The following is a 20943-nucleotide window of genomic DNA, read 5'->3' as shown; positions in this document are numbered from 1 at the left end:
GAGCCAACAAGGAAGCCCCGCCCTCTATTGGTAATGCGTCTTAGCGTCAGCTGTCAAAGAGAAAATTTACAGGGTGAGGAAAGGCTTGTCGCACATCCAGACAAATGATCTCTAAGGTAGAAAGGAAGCTCACATGTGCAGGTTTTGGAGGCTGGAGCAGATACTGTGTAAGTTGATTGTTACTAGACATTTGAGTGACCAATTTTCCCTCTGAGGGGTTGGGAATAAGCCTGGGGAGATTGCAAATGAGCATTTACTACTATTTAGTGTTTTAAGGCATTGTAGGAGATGATTCACACACAACTCCCCAACTCCTCCTAAGCACCCTGAGAGATGAGTATTATTAGCCACATTTTACAGAAGAAGAAACTGAGGCTTAGAAAGTGAAGTAAATATAAAAAGTAGTAGGTAGGTAGTGGGCTGAGAATTAATATTACAGCTGCCTCCCTCCAGATCTTACTAAACTATCATATTTTAGGTGATATTTAAATGCATATCATTCTCCTATAGGTCCACCATGTGGATGCCTCCAGGGCAGAACCAAAGCTGGGTTTCTGAATTTATCCTGCTTGGCTTCTCCAGTGACCCCACAACCAACAGGACCCTCTTTGGTGCCTTCCTTCTTCTTTTCCTGAGCTCAATCCTTGGCAATGGGCTCATCATCACCCTGATATGCCTGGACACGCATCTCCACACTCCCATGTATTTCTTCCTCTGTATCCTCTCCCTGCTGGATATGGGCTGTGTCACCACCACTGTGCCCCAGATGCTGGTTCATCTTCTTTCTCGATCTCAGACCATCTCCTTTGCTGGTTGTTGGCTACAAATGTACATCTTTGGTGCTGTGGGCCTGACTGAGTGCATTTTATTTGTTGTCATGGCCTTTGACCGGTACGTGGCCATCTGCTATCCACTGCGTTATACTGTCATCCTCAGCTGGGGCCTGTGCACACGACTGTCAGCTGGGACCTGGGCCTGTGGTTTCTTCTTCTCTCTGATCCACACTTTTTTCACCATGAGGCTGCCATACTGTGGGCCCAACATGGTCAACCACTACTTCTGTGAAGGCCCTTCAGTACGAAATTTGGCTTGCATGGATACTCATGTCATTGAAATGGTGGACCTAGTCATCAGTGTCTTCATGGTTGTTGCCCCACTCTTGCTCATTGTGGCCTCCTACATCCGTATTGTGCAGGCCATTCTCAAGTTCAAGTCCATGCAGGCCCGCTGCAAGGCTTTCTCCACCTGTGCCTCCCACCTGACTGTGATCACATTCTTCTATGCTCCAGCCACCTACCTCTACATGAGGCCCAATTCAAGCTATTCCCCTGAGCAAGACAAGCAGGTATCACTCTTTTATAATGTCTTCACTGCTCTGCTTAATCCTGTGGTCTACAGTCTGAGGAATAAGGACATGAAGAGGGCTTTTCTCAGAGTGATGGGGAGGTAGACTGGCCTGCTGAGGAGACAGGAGGAGTCTGAGGCAAAGTGTTCCTTGATGAGGAAAAGGACAGCATCTATATCATATGAAACCAACGTTATACAATAGAACCAACACAGTACTTGGTCAGTGGAACAAATGTGGAACATGAAACCAAGGATGGCTGTCTTGATCAACTTTCAACATTGTGGTGCAGTTAGAAACAACTCCATAATCTCATGGGATCACACAGTAAAAGTCCAATTATTTGTCTTGTTCCAATCAGTTGTAAGTAGACTGTGGCCTTCTGCCATTGGATTCTCAGATCCAGCCTGAAGGAGGAGGCCCTATCTGGAACACATCAGACTTATGAGAAAGAGAAAGGAACAATGGCTGAAATACATGACGACTCTTAAAGTTTCTGCTCAGAAGTAACACACATGTCAGTGGACATGAGTTTGAGTAAACTCCAGGAGTTGGTGATGGACAGGGAGGCCTGGTGTGCTGCAGTCCATGTGGTCGCAAAGAATTGGACGCAACTGAGCAAGTGAACTGAACTGAACACACATCTCTTTGCTGACATCTTATTGACCAAAGCAAGTCCTATGTGTAGGCCTTCTGACAAAAGGGCAGGATGTATTTTCTTCCCACAGAAAAGTAATGCGAATCACGTGGCACGGGCATGGATATGTATTCCCTCTACAGTGAGAGGAGCAAACACTAAGGGTGATAATGTAGTCTACAACAGAGGCACTGGGATCAATAGTACGCATGTAGCTAACGTGAAACATGGTACCCGAAAGTGATGTGGTATGTGGACATAGTAGAACGTCGAGTAGTAGGCAATCAGAGTGGTAGAGGAAAATAATAAATATGTGTGACCAACATTGAAAATTAAGCCAATGGTATTCGGAGCCAATGTAACCCATGGACCTGGCCTGATGCATGGAAGCAATATGGTTTATGAGGCTGATACCTGGTACTCTGCATCATCTTGTGGAAGGAACAGAACTTGACCTTAATTGACCTGGGTTCTAGTTCCAACCTTGCTAACTTGTTATGCCACTTTGGGCCATTTACTTCCTTTCTCTGGATCTAACTTTATTCATCTATAGAATGAGCACCTCAAATTGAAAGGTGTCTAAGACCTCTATGTCTCCAAAATTCTGTGTCACAGTAGGTGAAATGCATGAAATCAAATGCTATAAACTAGTGTATTTTCTGTGAACCGTAGGGTGAATTACAAAACCATAGAAGAATTAAAGTTGTTACAGGTACAGTACATTGTAAACAGTGCCTCTGATTTTTTCAAGGGACCTAAATGACATATGAGACTCTATAAGAACCCTGGAACAAGCCTCAGAGTTAGCATGGGAATCCAGCTTTCTTTCAGGCCTCATTGATGGCTCAGATGTCTTGCGGATGAAAGATGTAACAGGGCTGGGCTAAGCAGGGGTTTAGGTAGGTGAGTACCACAGCACCAATGGTGTGGCAAAGTTCCAGACAACTTTTCCAGGAGGTTTCAGGCAGAAAGTGAAGGGTCCCTTGGGCTGTTGGAGCATTCCCTCCATCCAGGGATAGGGTAGAGAGTTTTGTGGCTGGTGGAAGGGACTTAAAACTTTTGAGAACTTTCTGTTTCTGGCTTTGTGGGGAAGGGGGTTGCCTGGATACTGGGGAAGAGGTCTTATTGGCTCTTGGAGTTCCTTCCAGAAGGTGTGGAGTCTACCTGATGGCTCTGCTACAACCGGAGTCAGGAATCAGGATGACGTAGAGGTGAGAGTCTTGTGGCTGAAGTGATGAGGTTTTGTTTGTCTCTCTACTTGGATAGATAGTAACAGAGTTTGTAATTCAAGATAATAGATTTTATCTTAAAGATAGACAACCTCTATTTTTAAGAACCTGGGATGCGGACCAGAGTAGAGGAGAGAGGATGCCTCAGTATTTTCAGAAGCATGGCTTGGGACCATGGATGAGGGGTTGGATTAAAGAGGAACACTTGGTGGGGGTAGACCTTGGAATAATTTCTGAGGCACTAGACTTGATGATGGCAGTGAGTGGGGAAGTGATAAGGAAAGAAGCAAGAGCATGCTATGACTTGGGTGTGGAGGTAAAAAAGGGAGCAATCAAGGAAGCTATCAGGGTTTTAATCCAGCTTTGCCAGTATCTCTGATTCCCTGTAGTTCACTGAAGGGAGCCATTAACTGTCAACTGTCATCACTGATCCCTGGCACTGGTGACAGAGAGTCACAACACCCATCCTCATGGAATTGCAGTCCACAAACCAGCAGTTCTTAGGAAGTGTACAGGTACTAAGGGGTGGAGTTAAAAAAATGTTAATTAATTCTCTGTTAATTTGGTCTCTATGAGGATTGTTGTTTTACTTTTTATTTTTATTTTTTACTCTTTATTTTTATTTTTATTTTATTTTTATTTTTTACTTTTATTTTTATTTTTTACTTTATCCTGTTTCCTTGAACAAAGAAAACGGAGTGGATCATAGCACCTGTCTGGTGGGACTCAGTTCATCTATTGGGGGGAAATATTTTGCTACTAGACTGAAATATCAGCCTCTCCAATTCTTTTCCCTTTTGATGCATTTCTGCACTAATGATCTCAAAGTTTCTGTTTGGGCAGATTGGTACACTACCACTTATCAGCTGTGTATTCCTGTGCAAGAAACTTAAGCCTCCCAACTCTGCTTTCTGTTTGCTGATCCCTATGCAAATATAATTGCAAACTTAGATGGAAAGGATATTTTCCAAGGGAGATATAGATTATCAAAATTAAAATTTTTAAAGATAGAAAGTTTTCACGGATTGATTTCCATAGGAAAATGCAAAAATGAGCAAAAGCTACTAAGTATGCCACAAGATACAAAGATTGGTGGCAAGAAAGTTTGGGGAAAGAAGAGATATGTGGATGGACTTCCTTAGAGTGGACACAGAATCTGTGTGTCCCACGTGAATGTTCATGAAAGGCTATCAGCTTCAGAGGAGACAAATCAGGTGGAAAAAATGACATGCTCCGTGAATGTAAGTCAGGCTTTTTCCTGAGACCCTCATTCAGTGGGTGTATGAGCAAAATGTCCATTAAGCAAGGATGGAGGCTATTCATATGGGCTTTGGACCAGGGTTTCTTTTTTCCACAGTTGACCTGTTTGCCACTACTGATGAGTGCTTAAATCACAAATAGCAGAGATCAGGCTCTATGACACCATGCCTCAGGAGAACAGCTGTCACCTGTGGCAGTTTGATTATACTGGATCTCTTCCATCAGGGAGGGGACAGTGATTTGTCTTCATGGGAACATATACAGATTCTAGATATGAATTTGCTTCCCTTGCCCACAGAGCTTTTGCTAGTATCATTATCTATGAATTCACAGTGTGCCTAATCCACCATCAGAGAATCCCCACAGCATTGCATCTGATCAAGAAACTCATTTCACTTCTGTGGGTTCATAATTATAGAATCAGTGACCTTAACTAGCCTCCAACACTTGGAATAAGCTGGACAAGTTGTAAGATGAAATGACTTATTAAAATTCAGTTATCGCTATTCATAGGGAACAACACTTTGAAAGAATAGGACCCTATCTTACATACTTCTTTAAATTAAACATGATGCTAAGTTTAAGTTTTGAGTCAGAGACTATATGGCATTGTTTCCTCAGTGCCGGAGTGCATGGACATGGGAATCAAGCCATGAAATGGGAGTGGATTCTGTGACTCTTACACCCAGTAACTCACTCACAGAATCTTTGTTTCCTATTTCAGGAACTCTGAGCTCTGCTAGTTTGGAGATGTTAATGTCCCAGTAGGGAATGTTTCCACTGGTGGTCAAAACAATGTTTCCACTGAATTTCAAGATGAGATGTCTTCTTGAGACGTTTGAATATTACATGGATTATTATAAGTAAAGCACATACGAAACAATACCTATAACATTTTACTATTATTATAATAACCAGAGAAGGAAATGGCAGCCAACTCCAGTACTCTTGCTTGGAATATCCCTTGGACAGAGGAGCCTGGCAGGCCATAGCTTACAGCATCACAAAGAGGTGGACACAACAGAAGTGACTTAGCATGCGTGCACACATAATAATTAACATAATTATTGTTATTGTTTTGTTGTTGCTGTTCTTGTCATTATTATTATTATCCTATTACTTCATCTGAACTTTGTGTACTTCATTGGCTCAAACAAGATTTACAGCATTGGGGGATACAAATTCCCAGGGATAAAAATGATGAGGGCATGCCTGATGAGATGGCTGCAATTAACTGATTATCACTGGACACATAGACAGCTTTTTCTGCCAGTTCATAGAGGGGAACATAGGTAGGAGGCAGGATTTCTAAGTCTGAATCACCTACACTGTAACTCATGCAGGGCAGTGACTTTGCTTCTCTGAGCTTTAATTTTCATGGCTGTAAAAGAGAGTAAGGAGATGGACAGGTTGACCTTGAAGGCCCTTAATGACTTAGCAGTGAAGTGACCAAAATGAGCATCACTGACTCCCTCAAGACTTGGCCCAACACGAGCACTCAGTGGGTCACCATCATTGTCATTATCTGTAAAACAAGAATCACAATGCTGCCTCCCAGATGTGCCAGGAGGACCTGACGAGAAAATACACATCAAAGTGCTTTGTGTGTGAGGCTGTCCCAAAGGACCACTAATGTGCTCTTGATCATTAGTACCATCATCACCTCCTGCCATTTCCCTCAGCTTCCTCCCCAGACATAAACCCAGAAATCTTCTAAGTTACTTGTTTTAGCAAACGAGAGCTAATTCCCACAAAAGTCCCTTCCAGAGGCATTCTCAACCTCCCAGAGAGTTCCCGGTTGTTAGGATTGCCACAGCCCTAGCTTTTCCTCTCTTGCCAGCCCACCCTCTTCTTCTTGAGGTCTGCAGGCCCACCTGACTCAAAATTCAGCATCCAGAGTCCAGCCTTCCTGCTCCTACCAATGGCTGGCCCAATTCCACTGGTAATCAGAACCAGCTCTGGGACAGGAGGAAGAATTTCACTTAGAGTTCAGTAGAGTTGTTATTCTGGTCAGGAATAGAGGGAGATTTTGATTTGCTCAAGATTGTTCAGAAGAAATAAGGGTGTGACCCAAACATGTTCTAATTGACAAGTTGGGGCACAGGGATTTTAGAGGTAAGAGGAGAATCAACATGAGGCCTTCGGTCCTTAACATCTCTGTGAGAAGACCAGGTATACCCCAAGGCTGGTCATATCCCTCAGAGGGTTGGAAAAGGAAATAGACAGGTCACTATGCCTCCCCACTGGGGAGGTTTTGTCCTACTCTGTCCACAGGGACCTCTTCCTTGTAGGGTTCTTGTTGACAACATTCAAGGAATTCCAATTGGCATCTTCACTGGGCACAGGGATGGTGGTGGCAGGAGGGAGGGGAATGGCCCTCCCCTTGCTCTCCCAGGAAAGTCTGGTAAGGAAGCAGGACCATAAAGCCTCAGTAGCTTGGCCCTTTAAGAGGAGCTTGGATTGGCTGAGGTTCCCTCCATCTACACCTGAGAACTTGACAGGCAAGGCCTTCAGGAGCCAGGGCTGGCCAGGTCAAGTGCAAGGAGCTGAGCAATGGAGAAAAGGCAAGGAGTTCATCCTTCCACCTCTCAGAATCCTAGTGTTTTTCTGGAGACTGGGTTGCCTGGAATCCTGCCTCGCTGGAATCAGTTGCCCTGAGTGCTTCCTGTTCAATCTCTTTCCCTTAAGAACAAGTGACTGTCTCTCTCTGTGACCTGTTTCTGTGGATTCCAGAGGGGTGAGATGGTCACTGGGCTTGGGGCTATGGATGGAATCCAGACATCTGTGGGGGCTGGTGGTCAGCAGTGGCCAGGTTCACCAGCCACTGGGTCTTCTCTGTGCTTCTGCCCCAGCATCCCTCTAGCCCCTCCCTTGATCTGCACTCTTCCTTCCTCCTCACCTCACACTTCAGTCCCTTCCCCTTCTTTCTTCCTAGACCTTCACCTTCTTCCATTTGTTCATTTAGGAAATATACATGGAAAGGTCCTCTCTGCCAACCCATGTTCTACGAGTTAGAAACTGAAAATGAATTTCCTAAGCTCCAGATCTCCAAGTCCAGCTAAGAGATGTCATGAAAGGACAATGGTGGTTGTGCTGGGGGAAGGCTTTAACAATGATATCAGCGACCACAATGATTAGGACCCACTCCCCTATTCTTTAGAGACCTTGGCTGTTGCAGGTTGTGACAGAGACTGCTGGGCTAACAAAATCTTGGGAGACATTTTTTTTTTTCCCACTAAATAATGTCCTCATTCCTATGGAAATCAAGGTTGACTAAGAGGGAGGCTTTTACAAGGATTTACTAAGCTCTAAATAGATGAGGAAACAGTGGAAACAGTGTCAGACTTTATTTTTGGGGGCTCCAAAATGGTGGCTCAGAGGTTAAAGCGTCTGCCTCCAATGCGGGAGACCCGGGTTTGATCCCTGGGTCGGGAAGATCTCTTGGAGAAGGAAATAGCAACCCACTCCAGTATTCTTGCCTGGAGAATCCCATGGATGGAGAAGCCTAGTACGTAACAGTCCATGGGGTCGCAAAGAGTCAGACATGACTGAGCGACTTCACTTTCACCTTCAAAATCACTGCAGATGGTGATTGCAGCCATGAGATTAAATACGCTTACTCCTTGGAAGAAAAGTTATGACCAACCTAAATAGTATATTCAAAAGCAGAGACATTCCTTTGCTGACTAAGGTCCGTCTAGTCAAAGCTATGGTTTCTCCTATGGTCATGTATGGATGTGAGAGTTGGACTGTGAAGAAGGCAGAGCACCGAGGAATTGATGCTTTTGAAGTGTGGTGTTGGAGAAGACTCTTGAGAGTGCCTTGGACTGCAAGGAGATCCAACCAGTCCATTCTGAAGGAGATCAGCCCTGGGATTTCTTTGAAAGGAATGATGCTAAAGTTGAAACTCCAATACTTTGGCCACCTCATGCGAAGAGTTGACTCATTGGAAAAGACTCTGATGCTGGGAGGGATTGGGGGAAGGAGGATAAGGGGACGACAGAGGATGAGATGGCTGGATGGTATCACAGACTCGATGGACGTGAGTCTGAGTGAACTCCGGGAGATGGTGATGGACAGGGAGGCTGGCGTGCTGCGATTCATGGAGTCGCAAAGAGTCGGACATGACTGAGTGACTGAACTGAACTGAACTGAATCCAGTAGCTGGACTTCCCTGGTGGCTCAGATGGTAAAGCATCTGTCTACAATGTGGGAGACCAGGGTTCGATCCCTGGGTTGGGAAGATCCCCTGGAGAATGAAAAGGCAATTCACCCTAGTACTATTGCCTGGAAAATCCCATGGACAGAGGAGCCTGGTAGGCTACAGTCCATGGGGTCGCAGAGTTGGAGGGAGGCTTTTACAAGGATTTACTAAGCTCCAATCTGGTAATTGACTTCCCAGGTGGCTCAGCAGGTAAAGAAGCTGACTGCAGTGCAGGAGACACAGGAGATATGGTTCAATTCCTGGGCTGGGAAGATCCCCTAGAGAAGGGCATGGCAATCCGTTCCGATATTCTTGCCTGGAGAATCCCAAGGACCGAGAAGCCTGGGGGTCTATATAGTCCATAGGTCACAAAGAGTTGGCCACAACTGAAGTGACTGAGGATAGCATGAAAAGAAAGTGAAAGTGAAATCACTCAGTCGTGTCTGACTCTTTGCGACCCCGTGGACTGTAGCCCTTCAGGCTCCTCTGTCCATGGGATTCTCCAGACAAGAATACTGGAGTGGGTTGCCATTTCCTTCTCCAGGGGATCTTCTCAACCCAGGGATCGAACCTGGGTCTCCTACATTGCAGGCAGATGCTTTATCCTCTGAGCCACCAGGGATGGCATGCAGGATGGTATTTCCCAAGTCTCTTTCTATAGATTCCTTCTGCTTCCAATGTAACCCCATGGCTCCCACATCCAAGTGATGGGGGAGATGGAGGAAGCTTTATCAGGAGAGTCTGTGGCTGCCAGTTTAGCTCTTTGTCCTAGAAGGAGTCTGATTCTGTCTTATCTGGTGGTCATAAATTGTAGGCCATGATTCTGAAGTATCTCATGCCAGACTTCAAGGAACTCAAATGGAGGAGCAGATGGGGCAGTATGCATTCTTTATCCCTCCCAATTAAAGCCTGTTTCCATGCAGCAGGAGAATTTAATGATTAAGAGTTGGCTCTGAAGCCAAAATGCCTTGGTTCAAATCCCAGGTCCATCACGGAAATCCTATAATTTGGAGAGAATCACTTACTTTCTGTATGATTTAGTTTATTTTTTTCCATCTGTAAAAATGGAGGTACTAGTACTTACCTCAATGAGTTGTTATGAGGATAAGTTCATATAGCAATGCCTGGCACATAGAAAGTTTTCTCTAAACATTCAGTTCAATTCAGTTGAGTCGTTCAGTTGTGTCTGACTCTTTGCAACCCCATGAATAACATTAGCTATTACTGTTTCTGAAAGGTTATATACTCACACCTTTATCCATATTTTATAATAGATATTCCAAGTCAATGAGTGAGAACAAAGTTAATATGAGAAGGAAAAGTTTTTTCCCGAGATGCTGGAGCCTAAAACTTTTATCAGAACCTTCTAGGATTACCAGGGTTATAACTTGCCAATAACCACAAGGGGTTCTGAGAAATAGAGAAAGCACCTAATCAAGGTTTGGGAGTGGGAGATGGTGGAATAGGTCTGAAAAGGCCTCCTAGTGGAATAATACTAAGCTGGATCCTTGTTGTTGCTCAGTTGCTAAGTCGTGTCTGACTCTTGGTGACCTCAGGGACTGCAGCACGCCAGACTTCCCTGTCCATCACCAACTCCCGGAGCTTACTCAAACTCTTATCCATTGAGTCGGTGATGCCGTCCAACCATCTCGTCCTCTGTTGTCCACTTCTCCTGCCTTCAATCTTTTCCAGTATCAGGGTCTTTTCAAATGAGTCAGTTCTTTATATCAGGTAGCCAAAGGATTGGAGCTTCAGCTTCAGAATCAGTCCTTCCAATGAACATTCAGGACTGATTTCCTTTAGGATTGCCTGGCTTGATCTGCTTGCAGTCCAGTGGACTCTCAAGAGTCCTCTCCAACACCACAGTTCAATAACATCAGCTTTTCCGTACTCAGTCTTCTTTATGGTCCAGCTCTCACATCCATACACGACTACTGGAAAACCATAGCTTTGACTATATGGACCTTCGCTGGCAAAGTAGTTTCTGCTTTTTAATATGCTGTGTAGGTTTGTCATAGCTTTTCTTCTAAGGAGTAAGCGTCTTTTAATTTCATGGCTGCAGTCACCATCTGCAGTGATTTTGGAGCCCCCAAAAATAAAGTCTGTCACTGTTTCCACTGGATCCTAATGTGGGAATAAAGGTTGGGTGTGTAACAGAGTGTGTGTGGGTGGCGGGGATACAGGGGATGTATTCTTCTATGCTAGAGACCTAGGCAAGTATCTGCAGATGTGATAGAGGTGTCAGTTCAGTTCAGTTCAGTTCAGTTCAGTCATTCAGTCATGTCTGACTCTTTGTGACCCCATGAACCGCAGCATGTCAGGCCTCCCTGTCCATCACCAACAGTGGAGTTTACCCAAACTCATGTCCATTGAGTTGGTGATGCCATCCAGCCATCTCATCCTCTGTCGTCCCCTTCTCCTCCTGCCCCCAATCCTTCCCAGCATCAGGGTCTTTTCCAATGAGTCAGCTCTTCACATGAGGTGGCCAAAGTATTGAAGGTTCAGCCTCAGCGTCAGTCCTTCCAAAGAACACCCAGGACTGATCTCCTTTAGGATGGATCTCCTTGCAGTCCAAGGGACTCTCAAGAGTCTTCTCCAGCATCACAGTTCGAAAGCATCAATTCTTCGGTGCTCAGCTTTCTTTATAGTCCAACTCTCACATCCATACATGACTACTGGAAAAACCATAGCCTTGACTAGACTAGTTAAAGGCAGACAACTGCTAAAAAGCATAAAAAGAAACTTGAAGAAATCCAGAAGTAGCAAATAAGAAAAAAGGAAAAAAAAGCAGCTACTGCCCTATAGCTAAAGAAGAGTTCATAGGGCCTAAGGATTTAGGAATTACTTCCGTCCTTCTTGGACTTCCGTTGTGGCTCAGCTGGTAAAGAATCCACCTGCAATGCAGGAGACTGGGGTTTGATTCCTCAGTTGGGAAGATCCCATGAAGAAGGGAAAGGTTACCCACTCCATTATTCTGGCCTGGAGAATTCCATGGACTGTATTATCCATGGGGTCGCAATGAGTAGGGCAAGATTGAACAACTTTCACTTTCCTTTCTTCTTCCTCCTCCTCTTGAAACCACTATCTTCTCTCACCAGAAAGAAAAAAAAAGAAATTAAGCTCAGACTTTTTCAAAGATGGTGTGACTGCCACAGGAATACACAGTCTGCTACTGGAAGTTAGGGTGGAGTCACAGGCCAGAGTTCTCCTAGAAGTGATCACTGGGTAGGGAGAATGTGTGCGGCCTGAGTATTTGACTGTGGATGGTCCCCACCAACTCACTGGCATTCCAGCTGAGTAACTGAGGAAGGAGAAATTGAAGCCCCAACCTCAGTCTCCTCCTTCCATCATCACATTGCCCCTCTGTCACCCTTTATTGATAAAGTTTCCTATCGTCAGTTGTCAAAGAAATATGTTCTCAGGGTGAGGAGAGGCTTGTAACATATCCAGACGAATGACCTCTAAGGCAGAAGGGAAGACCACTTCTGCAGGTTTGGGGGCTGGAGATGATATTGTGTAAGTTGATTGTTAACTAGACATTTGAGCAAGCAATTTTTCCTCTGAGGGTTGGGGAATAAGCCTGGGAGATTGCAAATGAGTATTTATTGTTATTTAGTACTCTTGCCTGGCAAATCCCATGGACTCAGGAGCCTGGTAGGCTGCAGTCCATGGGGTCGCTAAGAGTCGGACACGACTGAGCAACTTCACTTTCACGCATTGGAGAAGGAAATGGCAACCCACTCCAGTGTTCTTGCCTGGAGAATGCCAGGGACGGGGGAGCCTGGTGGGCTGCCATCTCTGGGATCACACAGAGTCGGACACGACTAAAGCGACTTAGCTGCAGCAGCAGCAGCAGTACTTTAAGGCATTGTTTTAATATGAGATGTTTCATATACATTGCCCCAACCCTTCCTAAACACCCTGAAAGATGAGTGTTATTAGCCATGTTTTACAGATGAGGCTCAGAGAGGTTAAGTAACTGTGCAAGGCTCTAGGTGAGTAGTGGGCTCAAAATTAAAATCATAGCCTGCCTGCCTCCAGTTCTTATTCAATTATCATATTTTAGATGGCATTTAAAGGAATGTGATCCTCTTATAGGCCCATCATGTGGATGCCTCCAGGGCAGAATCAAAGCTGGGTTTCTGAATTTATCCTGCGTGGCTTCTCCAGTGACCCCACGGCCAACAGGACCCTCTTCAGTGCCTTCCTTCTTCTTTTCCTGAGCTCAGTCCTTGGCAATGGGCTCATCATCACCCTGATATGCCTGGACATGCATCTCCACACTCCATCATTGCTGAGAAAGATATATTAGAACCTCCTGTGACTGTAGGTGGTTTATTTTCCTTGTTGTTCTGCCAAAGTTTGCAGGCTATATTTTGAGTCCATGCTATTATATGCATACAAATTTAAAACTGTAATGTCTGCTTGATAAAATGAACCTTTTATAAGTACAAAGTCCTTCTTTTTTATCCTTTTTGCTGCAATATCGACAGTGTATTCATACTGGCTTCATTTATTATTTAAAAACAAAAGCAATGATAAATCTTTACACATAAATGTCTTTGTGCACAGGAGCAGGTACTGCAGTACATTAAATACCTGAAGTACACTTGCTTGCTAAGAAAAAAAAAATGATACAATTTAAATCTGACAGAGACCTCCAAGGTGTTCTCCAAAGAGCCTCAGTTCAGTCATTCAGTCGTGTCTGAGTCTTTGCGACGCCATGGTCTGCAGCACACCAGGCTTCCCTGTCCATCACCAACTCTTGGAGCTTGCTCAAACTCATGTCCACCAAGTTGATGATGCCATTCAAAGAGGCTACAACAATCAGATTCTGGTGTCCCCGAGTCCGGCCCCCTGCAGGTGCTGGAGTGCTCCTCCAAGGACACCGTGAAAATAGAGTTTCTTTTGCTTTGTTATGAAGGGGTGAATGGGCTTATGCTCAGGAACTGGATCAAAATTTGCCCCGTGGTGGCCCGTCCCCAGGCTGGCAGGAAGCGCTGCTGGCGAGACTCACCTTGCTGATCTCCGTCAGGGACATGGTGATGCTGTAGAGCTGGCTCTTGCTGGTGCTGGCGATCAGCGTCTCCTCGGAGGGGCTGAAGCACATGCAGAGCACATCCTGTTTGTCCGACTGACTGGGGTCATTGCTCTGTGGATCCACAGGAATCTGCCCGAGACACAGGACAGCGGTCAGCAGGCCTCTGCATTGTCCGGTGTCCTTGGACTTTAAAATGCTCTCAGATACTTGCAGTTTCCAGACTCCTATCAGCCTTCTTCCTGGGTGCTCCTCAGACATGGAGAAGGCGGGGTTTGAGGTGTCTCAGTTTCTGTGGGTTTCCTACTCACCTTTAAGCGACTAGTGGCTGAATAATGAGCAGCGGCACAGGTGAAACTGATCCATCTGCACATCTGAGGTCCCCCCTCAGAACAAGCGTTAGTCTAGCCCCACGTTCGCCCAGCGGGTGGGAGCTCAGAGCAGGCTCCTATCTGCACCAGGTATGCAGTGCGCTTCAGGGCAGCGGAGGGGAAGGTTGAGGCCTTTTTATCACATGGGTGGGTGACAGGGCAGAGAGAAGAGAAGGGGCCCCGCAGCTCCTGCAGCCGTCTCGGGGGCCTGGAGTTCCCAGTGGACATTATTAAACGAGGTTTCCTTCTCCCTGTTTTTCCTCTCCTCCCGTGAACAACCAAACTTACTGAAATCTGGTCTGCACATACCCCCTTTGCATCCTCACTACCCACTCAGTTCTTAATTCCTTATAACGTGGCTTCCACTGCCTCATTTACTGAAACTGTCCTCCTGAACATCAGAGATTTCCTTATCACCAAAGCCCGACACCCTGCTCAGCCCTCATTTTCTGGGCTTTCCTAGCGCCTGCAGCAGTGACCTGGGCACCTTCCTCCCCTGAACGCCTTGGACTCTTGTGCCGCCCTCCCTCTGCATGGAGTTGTCTTGCTCGGCACCTCCTAGCCCGTCCTCATGAAGTCTACTCCGTCTGCTCTCTCTGGGCAGCAAGGGCCCTGGGAAGCCTTCCCTGACCACCCTGGGCTGCGTGGGCCCTGACAGTCCCTCACTGTGCCCACAGCACCCAGGAGTTCCCTCTGTTGGCCCACGTGTCACACTGCATAGAGTGGAATAGGGCTGTGGACCGGGGACCTTGTCTGTTCCCTCTGTGTCCTCTGAAGCTTGGAGCAGGGCCTGGCACATGGCAGGCGCTCAGTGACTGCACGGTGTGGCCTCGCACCCTCCTCAGTGAGGTCCGTGGGGGAAGTGCCACATCCAATGTGCCCACTGCAGGCCCCACCCTGGAGCCTGGCCCCTGACAGGCGACCGACAGACGTTTGTTGACTGAATGAGTGAACGACCTCGCCTTCTCAGTGTCATGCTGGGCTCTCATCCTGTCTCAGTCTTGAAATTGGGAAACGCTAAGTAGTCATGTATGGATGTGAGAGTTGAAGTATAAAGAAAGCTGAGTGCTGAAGAACTGATGCTTTTGAACTGTGGTATTGGAGAAGACTCTTGAGAGTCCCTTGGACTGCAAGGAGATCCAACCAGTCCTTCCTAAAGGAAGTCAGCCCTGAATATTCATTGGAAGGACTGATGCTGAAGTTGTAACTCCAATACTTTGGCCACGTGATGCAAATAACTGATTCATTTGAAAAGATCCTGATGCTGGAAAAGATTGAAGGTGGGAGGGGAAGGGGACGACAGAGGATGAGATGGCTGGATGGCATCACTGACTCAATGGACATGAGTTTGAGTAAACTTTGGGAGTTGGTGATGGACAGGGAAGCCTAGCGTGCTGCAGTCCATGGGGTCATAAAGATTCAGACACAGCTGAGTGATTGAACTGAACTGAACTGAAGTTTTGTCCTCAGTCCTCTTGTTGGATCTATATTTTCTCTCTCAGTGATTTTACCAAAGATGAGAATCCAATGAAAACAATAATAAATACTTAAAATAGTAAAAATAAACCATTGTCTATGTGCTGGATAGAAGCCAAGCACTATGTGTGTGCACATAGTCGAAAGTGTGTGTGAGCGTGTTTATTTTTATGTACATGTTTGTGTTTATGAGTGTGTATGTGTGTATGTGAGTGTGAAGAGGGGAAAAATACAAACCCCAAACTGGGAGAAATTATTGCAATATGTGTAAATATATATATAATTATTTGAAATATATATATGACAAAGGATGAGCACATAGAATATATTTAGTATGTATATAAATCTGTAAGAGAATTACCAAAAAAATACAGTAGAAAAATAAGTAAAAGACTTAAAACACTTCACAAATGATGAAATAGGAATTGCCCTTAAGCATGTGAAAGGATAGCATTAATCTTCATTAGTATTAACAATAAGATACCCATTCTCAATCACTACATGACCACAAAACTAGGAAGTAGGAGAATAGCAAAAGGGTGGTGAGCTTGTAGAGGCTGGCCCATCTCATACACACCTGGCGGGAGTGTGAATTGTACTACCACATTACCCAGTAATGTTAATCCTGTCAGTGCAGCCGGGAGAATCTCTGTACAAGTGGATGAATACACATGAATGCAAGAATGTTTACAGTGACTTGCTTCGAAATAGCAAAAGCCTTTTGTTTCCCAAATGCCCATCAACAAAAGAATGGGTGCATATCCTTGAGACATTAGATTCATATGATGCAATACTGGAGAGCAATAAAATGAACTCAGTGACCAAGAGATCAAGATGACATGAAAGTCAAAAGCATGATGTGGAACAAAAGCAAGCCACAGAATCCATGCACTATGGTTACATGTACATAAAGTTGGTGAATAGAAGAAACAAAACTATGCTTTACATAAAGCCATACGTGTATGTGGTAAGACTACGTAGAGAAATAAGGAAATAATTACAAAGTCCAGGACAGAGTGAGAGTGTGCGTGTATGAGAGGAATGTATCAGGGGAAACACTGGAACTGGTAATTTTCTATTTGCTCTTCTGTTGGTGGGTTTACAGATCGTCATTTTGTTATAGTTCTTTAAATATTACATACATGGTTGTTACAAGAAAACATACTGCATGCAAAAAAAGAGAAGAAAAAGAGCAGGTAGATAAGTTGTGGAAATAATTTATACCATTAGCAGGACCAAAGCAAACAAAACCAAATGTTACAGCACATGTAAGAATTAAAGATTTTAAAATTTAAAAAAAAGGTATTATAGGAATAGAAAATCTAGACTTACTGAGAATAAATTATGTTATAAATTTGAAAAAAAAAAAAAAGGCTATTTGTGACTTGGGATAAAATCTCCCACCATACATGGATTCAAAGAGTCTGTAGTAACTGGTGTACTCCGGAAAACTGTTAGAGAAGTTAAAAAGTGGCCTTGGTGATGACAAAGACAATGATACTGAAAAAAAATTCTAAAATATTTTAATTAAATAAGAGTAAAAAAAATTAACTTAAAAATTATTTTATTGGGATTTTCCTGGTGGTCCAGTGGTTGAGACTTCCAGTGCAGGAGGTGAGGGTATGATCCTTGATCGGGAAGCTAAGATCCCACATGACTCATGGTCAAAAACCAGAACATAATCAACAGAAGCAGTATTGTGACAAATTCAATAAAGAGTTTAAAAATGGCCACATTAAAAAAAAAACTTCTAAAAATCAAAAAAATCAATTTTATTGAGGGTACACTGATTTATACTATCATATAATTTTCACATATACATTATATTTCCCCTTCTGTGTATCTTACAACATGTTCCCCATCAAAGACTTACCTTCTGTTTGTTACCGTACATTTTAAACCCTTTTACCCATTTCTTCCTCCTCAACCCCAATCCCCACCAACACCTCAATCTGGCAAACATTATTCTGCTCTCTGTATCTATGTGTTTGTTTTGTTTGGTTTGTTCATTTATTTATTGCTTATCAGTTTTTTATAGTGCACATAAGAGTGATTTAAAATCCTAATTACCTTCCCTTTATGATAGATGAAAATTTAATGTACACTCCCCACACTATTCCTCTTTATCATTCTTTCAAATAGTTGTATCATGATCTTAGATAAATCAGCAATTGGTGTTTATGTCATTCAGTTCAGTTCAGTTCAGTCACTCAGTCGTGTCCAACTCTTTGAGACCCCATGAATCACAGATGCCAGGCCTCCCTGTCCATCACCAACTCCTGGAGTTCACTCAAACTCATGTCCATCGAGTCGGTGATGCCATCCAACCATCTCATCCTATGTTGTCCCCTTCTCCTCCTGCCCCCAATCCCTCCCAGCATCAGAGTCTTTTCCAATGAGTCAACTCTTCGCATGAGGTGGCCAAAGTATTGGAGTTTCAGCTTCAGCATCAGTTCCTCCAAAGAACACTTAGGGCTCATCTCCTTTAGAATGGACTGGTTGGATCTCCTTGCAGTCCAAGGGACTCTCAAGAGTCTTCTCCAACACCACGGTTCAAAAACATCAATTCTTTGGTGCTCAGCTTTCTTCACAGTCCAACTCTCACATCCATACATGACTACTGGAAAAACCATAGCCTTGACTAGATGGACCTTTGTTGGCAAAGTTATATCTCTGCTTTTGAATATGCTATCTAGGTTGGTCATAACTTTTCTTCCAAGGAGTAAGCATCTTTTAATTTCATGGCTGCAATCGCCATCTGCAGTGATTTTGGAGCCCCCCAAAATAAAGTCTGCCACTGTTTCCACTGTTTCCCCATCTATCTGCCATGAAGTGGTGGGACCAAATGCCATGATCTTAGTTTTCTGAATGTTGAGCTTTAAGCCAACTTTTTCACTCTCTTCTTTCACTTTCATCAAGAAGCTTTTTAGTTCCTCTTCACTTTCTGCCATAAGGGTGGTGTCATCTGCATATCTGAGGTTATTGATATTTCTCCCGGCAATCTTGGTTCCAGCTTCTGTTTCCTCCAGTCCAGCGTTTCTCATGATGTACTCTGCATATAAGTTAAATAAGCAGGGTGACAATATACAGCCTTGATGTACTCCTTTTCCTATTTGGAACCAGTCTGTTGTTCCATGTCCAGCTTCCTGACCTGCATACAGGTTTCTCAAGAGGCAGGTCAAGTGGTCTGGTATTCCCATCTCTTTCAGAATTTTCCACAGTTTATTGTGATCCACACAGTCAAGGCTTTGGCATAGTCAATAAAGCAGAAATGGATGTTTTTCTGAACTCTCTTGCTTTTTCCATGATCCAGCAGATGTTGGCAATTTGATCTCTGGTTCCTCTGCCTTTTCTAAAACCAGCTTGAACATCAGGAAGTTCATGGTTCACGTATTGCTGAAGCCTGACTTGTAGAATTTTGAGCATTACATTACTAGTGTGTGAGATGAGTGCAATTGTGCAGTATTTTGAGCATTCTTTGGCATTGCCTTTCTTTGGGATTGGAATGAAAACTGACCTTTTCTAGTCCTGTGGCCACTGCTGAGTTTTCCAAATTTGCTGGCATGTTGAGTGTAGCCCTTTCACAGCATCATCTTTCAGGATTTGAAACAGCTCAACTGGAATGCCATCACCTCCACTAGCTTTGTTCGTAGTGATGCTTTCTAAGGCCCACTTGACTTCACATTCCAGGATGTCTGGCTCTATGTGAGTGATCACACCATCATGATTATCCGGGTCGTGAAGCTATTTTTTGTACAGTTCTTCCATGTATTCTTGCCACCTCTTCTTAATATCTTCTGCTTCTGTTAGGTCCATACCATTTCTGTCCTTTATTGAGCCCATCTTTGCATGAAATGTTCCCTTGGTATCTCTAATTTTCTTGAAGAGATCTCTAGTCTTTCCCATTCTGTTGTTTTCCTCTATTTCTTTGCATTGATCGCTGAAGAAGGCTTTCTTATTTCTCCTTGCTATTCTTTGGAACTCTGCATTCAGATGCTTATATCTTGCCTTTTCTCCTTTGCTTTTCACTCCTCTTCTTTTCACAGCTATTTGTAAGGCCTCCTCAGACAGCCATTTTGCTTTTTTGCATTTCTTTTCCATGGGGATGGTCTTGATCCCTGTCTCCTGTACAATGTCATGAACCTCCATCCATAGTTCATCAGGCACTCTATCTATCAGATCTAGCCCCCTTAAATCTATTTCTCACTTCCACTGTATAATCATAAGGGATTTGATTTAGGTCATACCTGAAAGGTCTCGTGGTTTTCTCTACTTTCTTCAATTTAAGTCTGATCTTGTTTTTGTTGACTTCACCATCTTTGGCCGGAAAGAATATAACCAATTTGATTTCGGTGTTGACCATCTGGTGATGTCCATGCGTAGAGTCTTCTCTTGTGTTGTTGGAAGAGGGTGTTTGCTATGACCAGTGCATTTTCTTGGCAAAACTCTATTAGCCTTTGCCCTGCTTCGTTCTGTATTCCAAGGCCAAATTTGCCTGTTACTCCAGGTGTTTCTTGACTTCCTACTTTTGCATTCCTGTCCCCTAGAATGAAAGGGACATCTTTTGGGGGTGTTAGCTCTAAAAGGTCTTGTAGGTTTTCATAGAACCATTCAACTTCAGCTTCTTCAGCGTTACTGGTTGGAGCATAGACTTGGATAACTGTGATATTGAATGGTTTGCCTTGGAAACAAACAGAGATCATTCTGTCATTTTTGAGATTGCATCCAAGTACTGCATTTCAGACTCTTTTGTTGACCATGATGGCTACTCCATTTCTTCTAAGGGATTCCTGCCCACAGTAGTAGATATAATGGTCATCTGAGTTAAACTCACCCATTCCAGTTCATTTTAGTTCGCTGATTCCTAGAATGTCAACATTCACTCTTGCCATCTCCTGTTTGACCACTTCCAATTTGCTTTGATTCATGGACCTAACATTCCAGGTTCCTATGCAATATTGCTCTTCACAGCATCGGATCTTGCTTCTATCACCAGTCACATCCACAGCTGGATATTGTTTTTGCTTTGGCTCCATCCCTTCATTCTTTCTGGAGTTATTTCTCCACTGATCTCCAGTAGCATATTGGACACCTACTGACCTGGCAAGTTCCTCTTTCAGTATCCTATCATTTTACCTTTTCATACTGTTCATGGGGTTCTCAAGGCAAGAATACTGAAGTGATTTGCCATAAGTGAGGTAATATATATACAAAACCCTTAGAACATTGCCTGCCAAATAGCGAGAATATACCCTTGTATAGGATTCTTTTGCTGGATGAGGTGGTTTTTCTTAATGTCTGCTGAACCCTGATGGTACATATTTGAGAGGTTCTCAAATGCTATCTGGAAGCTCCACACAGGTACGACGAGGCGGGCAGGCCC

General features: G+C 44.1%; 1 protein-coding gene across 1 annotated transcript; it reads left to right on the top strand.

Annotated features, from left to right (window-relative positions):
* Positions 1 to 517: 517 nt before the first annotated feature.
* On the top strand, positions 518 to 1450 carry LOC138073629 (olfactory receptor 2A12-like). The gene has a single exon (XM_068965464.1). It carries the CDS (start codon positions 518 to 520, stop codon positions 1448 to 1450), a length of 933 nt encoding a protein of 310 aa, XP_068821565.1.
* Positions 1451 to 20943: the final 19493 nt, after the last annotated feature.

This window comes from Capricornis sumatraensis, chromosome 2, assembly GCF_032405125.1.
Source record: "Capricornis sumatraensis isolate serow.1 chromosome 2, serow.2, whole genome shotgun sequence".
In the NCBI taxonomy this organism is placed as follows: Eukaryota; Metazoa; Chordata; class Mammalia; order Artiodactyla; family Bovidae; genus Capricornis; species Capricornis sumatraensis.
This window is presented reverse-complemented; position numbering and strand designations above follow the sequence as displayed.

Coding starts and splice junctions, on each gene's coding strand:
- LOC138073629 (XM_068965464.1), top strand. CDS start 518: ATGTGGATGCCTCCAGGGCAGAACCAAAGCTGGGTTTCTGAATTTATC.